Source organism: Miniopterus schreibersii, assembly GCF_964146895.1.
Source record: "Miniopterus schreibersii genome assembly, chromosome: 12".
NCBI classification, from domain to species: domain Eukaryota; kingdom Metazoa; phylum Chordata; class Mammalia; order Chiroptera; family Miniopteridae; genus Miniopterus; species Miniopterus schreibersii.
This window is the reverse complement of record NC_138112.1, coordinates 40,072,458-40,085,675: the sequence shown is the minus strand read 5'-3', so window position 1 is coordinate 40,085,675 and position 13,218 is coordinate 40,072,458. Positions and strand designations below refer to the sequence as shown.

Genomic DNA, 13,218 nt, shown 5'->3' with positions numbered 1-13,218 from the left:
CCTCCACCCCAAGCGCTCCCCAGCTCCAGGAGCCGCCCAGCAGGAGGCACCTGTCTCCAGCCCACACCCCCCCAGGCTGCAGCCATAAAAATGGCCCCAGCTAACTACTCTGAACTATCACTTTGAGTCTCCACTTTGCTCTAGGCCGCTTCCAGGACTAATGCGATCATGGCCCCTGCCCGTTCGCCTTGGCCACCGCCCTAAGTCCAAGCCTCCAAGACCACCCATCTTTCTATGGCCATCCTGCTCAGTACCTATTTCACTGACCCTGTCTCCTACCCCTGACTTCCCAAGCCTTCCGCTTACTGTGCTTTTCTGGACTCAAGGTCTGTCGTCAGAGAAAGTCAAGTTTGAGAATGACTAATGTAAGTCACAGAAGTCAGGCGACAGAGGACGGATGCGAGGGACACGGGCGGGAGCGCTGAGGGCTGGGAGCGCCTTGAAATAACGAGGAACTCGATGGTGCGGGCCGCGTGGGCCGCGGGCGGCGGGCGGCGGGGCTGGAGAGCAGCGCGGCCGCGGGGCCCTTAGGCGGCGGGGCCGAGGGGAGGGAGCGGTTCCTCCCTCGTGCGGAGCGCGCGGAGCCATCTACTGTGAAACCTCGCGGGAGGCGCGGGTCAGCCCCGCAGCCCGCGCGGGCGCCTGGCGCGCTTGTCCCTCGCGCGTCGCCGTCGGCGCAGCCACGCGCAGTTCTCTGAGGAGGCGGCCGGCGCTGCGGTTCCGGTTCCTGTTCCGGTTCCGGTTCCCGTTCGCGTCTGCACCTGAGGCGAGGCCGAGGGCGAGCGCGAGCGGCCATGGCGTACTCCACCGTGCAGAGGGTGGCCCTGGCCTCGGGGCTCGTCCTCGCCGTGTCGCTGCTGCTGCCCAAGGCCTTCCTGTCTCGCGGAAAGCGGCAGGAGCCGCCGCCGGCGCCCGGAGGTAAGGAAGCGCCGGCCAGCTCCCCTGGAGCCAGCCGCCCGGCATCCTCGCTGCCCCGGGGAGGGGTCGGTCTGGAGGCTCCGGTCCCCACCCGCATATCAGTGAAGCGGGCTGGAGAAGGCAGACGTGGCGGCGCGTTTGGGAGGTGCCAAGCCCCACGGTTCCCTTGGCATCGTCAGTGGGCAGCGGCCCAGCTCCCCGGCGCCCTGTCCCTCCGGACGTTCAAGGGCCCGGAATGCGCGCTGACGCGCCCCGCACTAAGTGGCCCGCACACCCCGCACTCCAGCCCTTCCCTCCCGGGCTCAGCTCTACTCTCTCAGGTGCTTTGCGTCAGGAGGGCTTCCCCCTGGGGTCCCTCTTTAGGGCTTGCGTGTGCTTTCTGTTGTGCTTTTATATATAGTGAAGTTAGTTGGAGTTGGTGGTGGTAACCTTAATGCGTTGTGCAGTTTTGAATTGATGTTGGGTGCTCACTGCTTCGGGCTCTTTGCGTGCCTTTGGCTATATACAGGCATACCTCGTAGATACTGCGGGTCTGTTTCCAGGCCACCCTAATAAAGCAAGTATCACAGTACAGAGAGTCGTAATCTTTTTGCTGGTGGAGGGTCTTGCCTTCGGTTTGTTTATAAAAAGGACAGGCAGCACCTGTGAAGCGCAATGAAGCGAGGTATGCGTGTGACTTGGGTTTTACTCCAGCTGTTAATTATTGAGGTGAATAATTAAGTATAGTCCCCTTACTTAAACAAGTATTTATTTGTTAATCCTTTGTTATTGACATGATGTCAATAATATCACGTTTTAAAATTCATACTGTTGGTTGCATTCGGGGGCTTTTATGTAATGAATGAGTGTAAAGGTGAATGCCAAAGGCTGGGAGAGGGAACCAGAACATTTCTTTGTATGTGATGAGATTATACTTTGTCTCCTGTAAATTATCTTTGTAAACATCCTTGAGACATGGTTTTATAGCCTCCAGACACTCCCACTGATGTTCAACCTGTTGACTATTGGACAGCTCCTTTTAAACTGAAATCCATTTCCCTCTAATTTGAGCACACTGGCTGTATGTAGTTCCACCCTCTTGCACATCATAGATTGTAAATACTACGAATACAGAGCACTAGGCTCTAGGGGTGGAGGGCAGATGGAACCCAGAATTCTGTTGATGGAATCTGCTTGATAATCTTTATACTTGCAAACAGTTTACCTGGAAGAGACTCCTAAAAAAATCTTTACATGTTCTTATTTTTTTCTTTGTTTTATCACAGAATCCTAAAGGTTTTGCTCACTTGTCTAATGACATTATCTGCCTTGAAGAAGATTAAATTCATGATCTTGAGCAGTAAATACTCTTCTAAAACTGTTTTACTGAGTTGAATTCCCATTATGCTGAATTATCTTTAATAAGTTCTATTGAATGTGAGTGAGAGACACTCTTCTGAGTGTTGTAGAGTGTAGAGTAGAGATTAGACATGGCTCTTTCCCTTGAGAACTCAAGAGCTGGTCCTCATTGTTCTAGAATCTTTGGGAACTGGAAGGAGAAGGAAGGAAAAGCTTCCATTCTGGATATCCCTGTACACACCACCAAAATGAATGGTTAACGTCGGTGGTGCACGGGCAGACTAAATAGCCATCTCAGACAGTGAATAAAGAAAAATTGAATTTGCTTAATTAAAGAGGATGGGGGATGAGGCTATCCAAAGGGAAAGGCTGCACAGCGGTGAGCCCAAGGGTACTGGGTCCATGATGGCAGCAAAAATGTACTTGCATTCCTTGGCTAAACTGAGGTGGTATCTCTGAAAGTGTTTTTATCATTCAGAGTAAGAAGGGCATTCCCATCGGAGGGAATACGAGAAAAACAACAACAGAACCTTGAAATAGCTTTAGAGTTGTAAGAGGAGAGACCAGAGAAATTGGAAGGGGCCAAACCGAAGACTTGTGTGTGCCGTACTTTCGGAGTTTGAATTTTACTCTAAAGGTAAACTTACCATTGTAAGTTTGTAAGTAGAAGAGAGACATCAGCTTGGTTTTATAAAACAGCAGTAGAGAAGCTGCTTTGTGAGGATTTCTTCAGGGAGAGGATTGTTGCAGTATTCCAGTTGACACATCATGAGCATCATTAAGTTCCTCAGTTAGGATACTCATGACAAGTGACAGAAAATTCATCTTGAACTGTGGTCTTAACACAGAAAGGGAATTTATTGTCTTGTAAATGAAAAGATCCCGTGTTAGAACTGGCCTCCAGTGTTGTTTGATCCAGAGATTCACAGTCTCATCAGGGCTCCAGCTCTGATTTTTCTGTGACCTTTTCACTTCTGGGTTCCTTCTCAAATTGGTTCTGTCCTCTGACTGGTCTCAGGGTAGCGACAATGGTTACAGCAGTTGACATCACCTCCTCACATTCTATTCAGAGAGAGTGTGTCTTTTTTTTTTTTTTTTTTTTAACTCTTCCTTCATTCCCACCTCACTCTTACTCCCCTGTAGTTCCAGCTAACATATACACCCATCTTGATGGCTTGAATTAAGTTCCTTGCAGTGCTTGGGTGGAAAGAACATGCTGATTAACTACTTCGAGGTTGAGAGTGATCCCCAAAGGGAAACGTACCAGAGGAAAAAGAAACGGAGCTGAGAGACTGCCAGCAGTGGGTCGGAGGAGAACAATTTTAAGAGGTATTTTTAAAAAGGAGCGGAAGGTGAGGGAAAGGCAGGTATCTTGGATTATTCTCAGGTCATTGTTTAGGTGAATAAATCGATGGTGATGCCCTTCACCAAAATGGGAATGAAGGAGAAGTAGATTTAAGGGGAAAGATGGTGAGTGCAGGAATTTGAAGACTAATATCATGTCCCTTCTTCAGTCTTTTTTTCTTATGTTGGTATCTCTAGCTCCCTCTTCCATTCCCCATATGACGTGTATGATGACATAATTTCAAGTGTCTCAACCTAGCCACTTAGAAAGCAAATAACAGCAAGTATAAGCCAATTAGCTCATGGAAGAGCCCCCTGTTGCCTCTCCCCACACTCCTTTTTAAAATTCTATATGTAATGCATCCTGGGGATTGCTTTAGACTTTTGCCATTTCACTTGCTGACCTTTTTGTATATTAGAATCCTAAGATTTTTTTTAAAAATAGATTTTTGTCTGTTTTGTACTGTTTACTTGATGTTTTAGAACCAAATATAGTACTTTATAGTCTCCCCTGTTGCATTTTACCTGTTTAAATGTGGTCTACAATTCTAGCCTCTTGAAGTTTTTTAAGAGCATTCATTTTTCCATTCAGTGGATTTATTTACCATCTCTCTCAGCTCTATGCCATACTTGATTTAAAAAAACAAAACACACAGCTCTTTTGTTTAGGACATTTTCAAACATAATCAAAAGTAGAGTGGGTAGTAAAATGAATCCACATCATCCTGCTTCGACAACTATCACTTTGTGTCATGGGTGTCTCCACCTACTTTTTACCCCCATATACTCCATTATTTTTTAAGCAAATCCCAGACATTGGATCACTTTATCCTTAAATACTTAAAAATAGGATATCCATCTCTAAATAATGAGAATTATTTTTAAAGCATAGCCACAGTACCATTATCACACATTAAAAAATCAGCAGTTCCATAATGTCATTAAATATCCAGTCTGTGTTCAGATTGCTCTCACTGCCTCTTGGTATTTTTCAGTTTCACTCGACTATGATCAGCATGCCCTCTGGCCAGATCTCTCAGATTACCTTCTTAGCATATCCGCCATTTGAAGCTGCTGTTGGGATTCCACCAGTCTATTCACTGAGGCCTTTTGTGAGGTTATTCAACCAGTTGGTCACTGGATTGCTTTACTCCAGATTATTCTGTCCGATTTAGACTGTGGCTTGCCTGCTGCTTCCCTTCCCTCTTCAGTCTGTTCCAACATAGCAGCCACATTGATCCTGTCAGAGCCTAAGTCTCTTCCCTCCGCCAAACCCTCCAGTGGCTTCTGGCTCAGTCAGATGAAAAGACAAAGTTTGAACATGACCTAAAGGCCCTACTTAGCCCCCTTGGCCATTGCCTTCTGCTTTTCCTGCTTTCTCACTTTGCTTTGACCACACTGGCCTCCTTCTTGCTGTTCCTTTAACGTGCCAGGCATGCTCCCATCTCAGGGGCTTCACATTTACTGTTTCCTCTCAGCCTGAAATGTTCTTTTTTGAATATCCATCTGCCTTTTCTCCATCTTTTTTAGGCCTTCACTTGAGTGACATCTCCTGAGCCTTCTCTGGCCACTTGAGCTAAAATCTTACCCCCAACACATATTACCTCCTTTGCTTGCTTACTTTTTTCTCCTTAGTATTTATCACCATCTTGTTTATTATCTCTTTTCTCACTTACAGAGGAGGGTCAGTGAGGGCAGGGGTTTTTGTTTTGCTCACTGCTATATTTGTAGTTTTAGACCAGGCCTGCATGCGGTAGACAGTAAATATTTACTAGTGCATGGAAGAATACGTAAGTTGAGTGAATTAATGATGCTGGCTCCTAGGGGTTATGCCTTCCTCTGCTAGCATTTGTAAGCCATTACCTTTCTATTATTATTATTATTATTATTATTATTAAAGGTGACATAAATTATTGTGCATGCATGTGTGGACTATTATGAATCCAGTAAATTATATTAATGAAGAGTTTTAAATGATGGGGGCGGGGATTACATGCTATACTTGAAAAGCTAAGATATACTCATTATATATTTACCAGAAAGGAATAGGTCAACATTTTAACAGTGGTTATTTCTGGGTGAAGTATGGGTGGTTGTTATTCTTTACGCTTTTTTGTACTTTCTCAATTTCCCATGGGTATGCATTTCTTTTATAATAAGAAAAACAATATTTATTTCTTCCCTCTCACATCCACTCCATCATAAAATGGAAGAATCCATTTCAGAATCTAGCTGACTCACTTCTCTGTAGTTGAAAAGTCTACCATTCGCCTTCTGTTTTTTGCAAACTGGAGCAATAGTTATCTATCTCCATTCTTTCAAGATTTCTCTTTTTATCCCAGTCACCTGAGTTGGTCACTCCAGGTGTGCCCCTGTGTGTGCTGTGTGCACTGTCCTATTGTAGTTGAGCCTTAATTGCTGTGCTGGAGTTGGCTTCAGGGGGGTCCTACTCACCACCTCCACTTAGCGCTCCCATAATAATGTCATATCTAGCATCTCTCCTGCTGGCCCTGCTGGCCCATGTTTTCGAGTGAGTATGTCACTTCATATGTTTATAAATAGGATTCCTTACCAGCCTTTCCTTGTAGCCCTGTTTCTCTGGAATAGCTCATACTCTTTTGTCATCACATTCTCCTCAAGTGAGTTGTGCCCACTGAATTTTGAGTTCTCTGAGATGTGAAAATACACACATCTGTGTTTGTGCATACATGCATACATATATAACATGCATGTACATACATAATCCTTTGTTATCTTAAATTGTATCTACTCTGAATGAATGTTCAGAGAAGAAAGGAGACAGTTTGAGCGCCCGTGAATTCATGTAAATTATGTTCTTTTTCAAGTTCAGAAACATAGGTAAGTGGGTGTAGAGCACTGTGGTATGTGTGGAACACCTTGATCAGTCACCCTGACTGCCATTTTCTATTCTCAAAACAGTGAAATTGAGAACACTTAGAATAATGAAGTAAAAAACTATTTTTAGTCCTGAGAGTGACTGGGCTGAGTGTTGAGATTCCAATACAGGCCAGTAGGCACAGTTTAAGTCATCCAGATCAGTTCATACTATACAAGGTGTATAGTATGCAAGACCAGAGTATGCCCTGTGGGGGCCCCAAGCATCAAGAAGACACTTTTATTCAAGAAGTTCTTAGTTCCTCCTCCAGCCACAAAGCAACAGGGATACACCTATAGTTGAACAAGTTGGGTTTGATACTTACTGTAGCCAGGGAGATGCACACCTGGGAGAATCATGTGGTATCTCAGTAGGAGAGTGTTTGAAAAGCCTTATTATTGGATTTGGGCTTGTATTAGGTGATTTTGAGGAAGGTTTAAGGATGTGGGGCTTTGCAGTGCTGTCACGAAGTGGGGAAAATTCTATGATATCTTAATAGAGTTTATCTAAGGGAGAGCAGATGAGAGAAAGACTGAAGCTGTAATTGGTAAAGAAGCAGCAGTCACTCATTATCCAGGGATGGGGGCTGTTGGAGATTTGGCTGGGACAGTGTTCATGTTTTGTCTCTGTTTTGGCAGATTATAGACTAGTCCTTTTTTTTTTGTCTTGATCCATCGTGGTCACAAAATGGCCTTTTCTGATGTTGATGCCCTGAAATTGCTTATGTTTAACAGGAGAACACCAAGACCTAAGTGTGAGTGGCAGACCAGCTCATAGCAACACCAAGGCCAAGCTGATAGAACCAGGTCAGCTTTTGGATGTCATAGGCTGCTTTTCTTTTTCTCAGATATGATTTGTAGGTTTCAGTCAGCACTAAATAAAATTGGGTAGAAATGGTGCTTAGTGGAAGATCTTACCTATTTCTGTTTCCCAGTCCATTCAAGTAGAGGATGTATGACACATAAATATAACTCTTGAATAAAGCCAGGTGTGATAAGTGCAATTAAAGAGGTTTGATAAGTGTGTTCTGAGTATATGGGGAGAAGATGCTTTGGGGTGAGGTCAGTGGCCTGGGCCTTGAAGGATAGGCTGGGTTTAGGTTACATGGAGTTGGAGAGAAACGCAAAATCACTAGAATACAAAGACCTCAAGGCAAGAAATCATAAGGCAGGCTCAAAGCATGGTGAGGAGTCTAGTTATGCAGAATCAGGAGTATGTGGTGGGAAAGCAGTGTGAAGAGGTACTTTTGAACTAGATTTGGAATTCCGTTGCTTAGGAATTCCATTTGTTGGGAGGGAACATCGGACCTTGTTAAACACCTGTGTGTACTGGATGCTTTGTATATGTTATTTTATTTAGTCTGTAATCCTGTAATGACCCTGAGAAATAGGTATCATTATTCCCATCTTACAGGTAATGAAAATGAGCTCTATAAAGGTTCATTTAACCTCCACTTAAATTGTTGGAGGCACAGCCAGGATCTTAACTAATAACTCTGACTGGAAAGATGGTACTCATTTTACTTCACTTTGTTGCCTCTTGTTTGTTGTCTTCAGTGGGAGCCATTGAAAGCTTTGGATCAGAAAAATAGCAAGGCCAGTTAGAATTATGCTTCAAGAAGATTACTCTGGTAACAGAACAGTAATAGTTGACATGGACCGGGCCCTATGCTAAGCAACACATAAATATCTCTTTTAGTGATATGTAGGATGAACTGGAGGGGAGAGGTTGGTAAAAGATGAAGAGAGATCTGGTTAAGTTAGCAGAAACATCAAAGTAGTGGTAAGCAAATTAGAGTTAGGAGGAGAATGGAACAAGAAGAGGCCCTTGGAGACAGATGATGAAGAAAGAGCTGTTTCCCAGCCTCCACACTAAGTAATGCTGAATTAAATATGCCCTCCAGAACTTCCTCAGTATTTAGAAAGATGCTTACATACCTGAAGGAACTAGCCCATTAAGACCTTTCTTGAACTGTGTAATCAGAAACAAAAACACATTCAATTCGTTATAGATTTTTTTGCCCTGAGAATGAAATGCTACAGATGGTTTAATGTCACTTTCAGAAGCTCTTTTGTTAATAGTGCTAGAGTTTTTGTTTTTGTCTTTAGCAGTAGGGATGGTTATTAACAGTGAAAAGGCTTCACTTTGTAAAGTTCCATTAAGTTTTTAGTCAAGCTTAAATGATATGCTAAGTGAAGTATTAATAATTGAGTAAGCCTATATATGGGAAAGCTTTCAATAAACAATTAGCATTTAGTCAGGTCCCATTTTAGGAAATACTTAGGTATATTTAGAGATAGTGAAAACAGCTGTTTTTTAATTTGGAAATTCTGCAATATTAATGTTCTGTCTTCAATGTTCTGATCTCTTTAGTTTTTTAAGCACATTTTGTTTTGTTTTTAAAAAACATAGATCTTGTTTGTAATGTAGCTATAAAGTACAACGTTTGTAATAGTGAAAGATAGAAAATAACCTAAATGTTCGTCAGCTGGGGAGGGGTAAATAAGTTATGATATGGACGTATAAGAAGAGATGCTTTGAGAATGAACTAGAGCTTATGTATCAACACAGTGCATTTCTAGACCAAAATATTGATCCCACTCAGAAAAAAAGGCAAAAAAAAGGGAAGTTGCAGAAGCATGAGTATGGTATACCATATTATAAAAGTCTCTTACATTGTGGTAAATATATACATAACATAAAATTTATCATTTTAACTATTAGATGTTCAGTTCAGTGGCATTAGGTACATTCACATTGTTATACAACCATTACTACTATTCATTCGTAATATAAAGTTTTAAAATACTCAAGACAACATTGTATGTTGTTTATGGATGCGTGCTTACATAGTAAAGTCTAAAAGCACACCTAAGCTCTGGTCAGGTAGCTAAGTTGGTTGGAGCATCATCCCGATACGCCAAGCTTGCAGGTTTGATCCCTGGCCAGGGCACATACGAGAATCAAACAATGAATGCATAAATGAGTGGGACAACAAATTGATCTCTCTCTCTCAAAATCAATAAAATAATAATAATAGTAATAATGATAATAATAAAAGCACACCTAATAATCACCAATTTCAGAGTTGTGCCTATCTGAGGGTACATGGGAGTTCCAGTTAATCTACATGGTAAGTAGGTATACATGTGCTCATATATTACTTATACTTTTTTGTAAACTTGGAGTAGTTCATTAAATTCTTTTTAAAATCAACTAGACATTTCTAAATGTTTTATAGTCATGGACTTTTTAAACATTCTGGGCTAAGTTCTGAGAAATATGGTGGTACCAAGATCCAAGAGGTGAGGTTGCTCCCTGTTGAGGACAGTTAACTTTACAAAAAGAAAAACCTCTTCCAAGTTCAGCATTCTGACCCAAGCCTGCCATATCACATATACCCTTGGTCACAGGTGGCAGAGGTTACAGGTCTCAAGCCTGAAGGTCTGAGAGAATGACTGCAAAGAAAAGAAATACAGGAGAACAGATGTCGGAAGGTAAAAATTAGTCTCATTTTTAGGTTTGAGATGATAGACATATAAAAGGATCTCTATATAGTAATGAGATTTAGGGATAAGAAATGAGAGCTTGAGGGAAGGGTCAGAACTAGAGCTATACATTTTGGAAATAATAATGGATGCCTTGAAAATAAATGATTTTTGCCAAAGGAAAAAATATAAAGAAAGAACAGAGATTGAGACAAAATCTTGAGGAGAGAAGATTAAAGAAGAACCACTGCAAGAGTCTGAGAAGGAATAGGTTGAAGCACCAGTCAGTGGGAAAACAAGAGCTCAGTAGAGTGATGTGCTGTAGAGAGTAGGACAGAAAAGTTTGACAGATTAATGCAGTATTTATTGAATGACTAGTACGTGGTTGTCACTTTTTTGTGTTGTAGAGGAGTCATAAGAGTGAGAACTAAGGGAAAAGCCATTGGATTTGATGCTTAAGGCACAGTTACCATATTATTATAATCATACTTTTTGTCTGTAAACTCTTTAAAGACAGGAACTGTATTTTATTTATCATTTTAATCTCAGTGTCTGGAAGAGTGCCTGGTACATTTTCAGTAGTAAATATGTAACTGTTACACCAAATATAAAATGCTTAGATTTCTTAAGATATGAAACATATTTTTACTATCTAGCCTATCTGGTCCATTGCACTCCAGTTCCTCTGTGACCTTTGAAAATAGTATTCCACACTGTTGTCTGTGTCCATGGGTTATGCATTTATGCATATAAATTCTTTGATTAATCTCGTCCCCAGCCCATCCTGAGGTGGGGGGTAGGTGCGGGGTAGAAGGAGTCAATGGGGGGAAAAAAGGGGACATCTCTAATTCTTTAAACACTAAAGATTAAAATAAAATTTTAAAAAATAAATATCTTTAAAAAGGAAATAGTATTCTCTACATTTTTAGCTCCTCTTTGAACCCAGTCTACATTCTCTTTATTAATCATGTTTCTCTACTTCTTGACTCATCACCATGCAATCAATGTTGCTTTTTGAAACCCTGTATTGTGCTTCCTTCCTTCTTACCATTACTCACTTATTAACTCAAGAGAGTTCTAACTGTCAAAGATATACAGGGGTAGCCTGAACTTCCTGGGGGAAGCACTAAGTTTCCTGTTGGATGGGATTCAGCAAAATCAAGACCACCACTTAAGGGAGGTAAGGACATTGAACACAGGTGGTTAGACTAGATGACTTCAAAAAATAGCTTTGTTGAGATATAATTCACATACCACACAATTTACCTGTTAAAGTGTACAGTTGGTGGTTTTTAATATAGTCACAGAGTTGTGCGTCCATCTCCACAATCAATTTCAGAATATTTTATCATCTCCACGCCCCGCCCCCTAAGAAACCACTAATCTACTTCCTGTCTCTATAGGTTTGCCTGTTCTGGACATTTCATATTAATGGAATCATATAATATGTGGTCTTGCATGACTGGCTTTTTTTCACATAGCATAATGTTTTTGAAGTTCATCCATATTGTAGCAGTATCATACTTCATTCTTTTTTATGGCCAAATAATATTTTACTATATGGATATACCACATTTTGTTTATCCATTTGTCGGTTGATGGACATCTGGCTATTGTAAATAACGCTGCTATGAACATTTGTATACAAGTTTTTGTGTAAGCATACTCTTCTTGGGTGTATACCTAAGAGGATAATTGCTGGGTCATATGGAAACTTTGTTTACCCTTTTGAGGACCTGCCAGACTGTTTTTCAAAGTGGCTGCACTAGTTTACATTCCCATCAGCGGAGTATGAAAGTTCTGTTTTCTCCACAACCTCGCGAACACTTCTTCTCTTTTTAACATTCACTATTATTCTATATTAGTTTCACATGTACAGCATAGTGGTTAGAAAATCATGTACTTTATAGAGTGGTTCCCCCCAGTGTTTCAAGTACTCACTTGGCACCCCATGCTTAGTTATCACAATATTATTGACTGTATTCCCTATGCTGAACTTTACATCCCCATGACTATTTTGTAACTACCAATTTGTACTTCTTAATCGCTTTGCCTTTTTCACCCATCCCCCCAAACCCTCTCCCCTCTGGCAACCATCCGTTTGTTCTCTGCATCTGTGAGTCTGTTTCTATTTTGTTTGTTCATTTATTTTGTCCTTTAGATTCCACAAATAAATGAAATCACATGGTATTTGTCTTACTCTGTCTGACTTACTTCACTTAGCGTAATACCTTGTAGGTTCATCCATGCTGTTGCAAATTGTAAGATTTCATTCATTTTTTTAAAAGATTTTTTTTTCAGAGGGAGAGGGAGGGAGAGAGGGAAACATCAATATGAGAGGTTAACATCGATTGGCTGCCTTCTGCACACCCTATACTAGGGATTGAGCCCACAACCCGGGCTTGTGCCCTGATCTGGAATTGAACTGGCAACCTTTTGGTGCATGGGACAATGCCCAACTATCTGAGCCACACTGGCCAGGGCACATTTAATTCTTTTTTATGGCCAAGTCATATCCCATTATGTATATGTATCACATCTTTCTTATCCAATCATCTATTGATGGGCACTGGGTTTGCTTCCATATCTTGGCTATTATAAATACCACAATTAACTTAGGGGTGCAAATATCTTTTCGAATTAGTGTATTGGGTTTCTTCAGATATATACCCAGAAGTGTAAGTGCTGGGTCATCAGGCAGTTCCATTTTTAATTTTTTGAGGAACCTATCATACTGTTTTCCATAGTGGCTGCACCAATCTGCATTCCACCAATAGGGCATGAGGGTTCCCTTTTCTCCACATCCTTGCCAACACTTGTTTGTTGATTTATTGATGACAGCCATTCTGAAAGGTGTGTAGGTGATATCTCATTTTGGTTTTAATTTGCATTTCTCTGATGATTAGTGATGTTGAGCATCTTTTAATATGTCTCTTGGGCATCTGTATGTCCTCCTTGGAAAATTATCTAATCCAGTCCTCTGCCCATTTTTTAATTGGGTTATTAGGTTTTTTTGGTGTTGAGCTGTATGAGTTCTTTATAAATTTTGGATGTTAACTCCTCATTAGATGTATCATTGGTGAATATCTCCCATCCAGTAGGTTGTCTTTCCGTTAGTTGATTGCTTCCTTTGCTGTGCAAAAACTTTGTAGTTTGATGTAGTCCCATTTGTTTATTTTTTCTTTTGTTTCTCTTGCCTGAGGAGATATATCCCAACACTTTTTATTATCTATC

The 13,218-nt window shown here is 41.3% G+C and overlaps 1 protein-coding gene across 5 annotated transcripts in view; it reads left to right on the top strand.

The window, feature by feature from the left end:
* The first annotated feature begins 705 nt into the window (after positions 1–705).
* The window catches only part of RIC3 (RIC3 acetylcholine receptor chaperone), a 30,189-nt gene continuing 17,676 nt past the window's right edge, over positions 706–13,218 (top strand). For all 5 annotated transcript variants that reach the window (XM_081153151.1, XM_081153149.1, XM_081153150.1 and 2 more), the window contains exon 1: positions 706–918. In XM_081153151.1, coding sequence (XP_081009277.1) covers positions 795–918 — 124 coding nt within the window. In that variant the 5' untranslated portion in view covers positions 706–794. The remainder of the gene's footprint in view (positions 919–13,218) is intronic.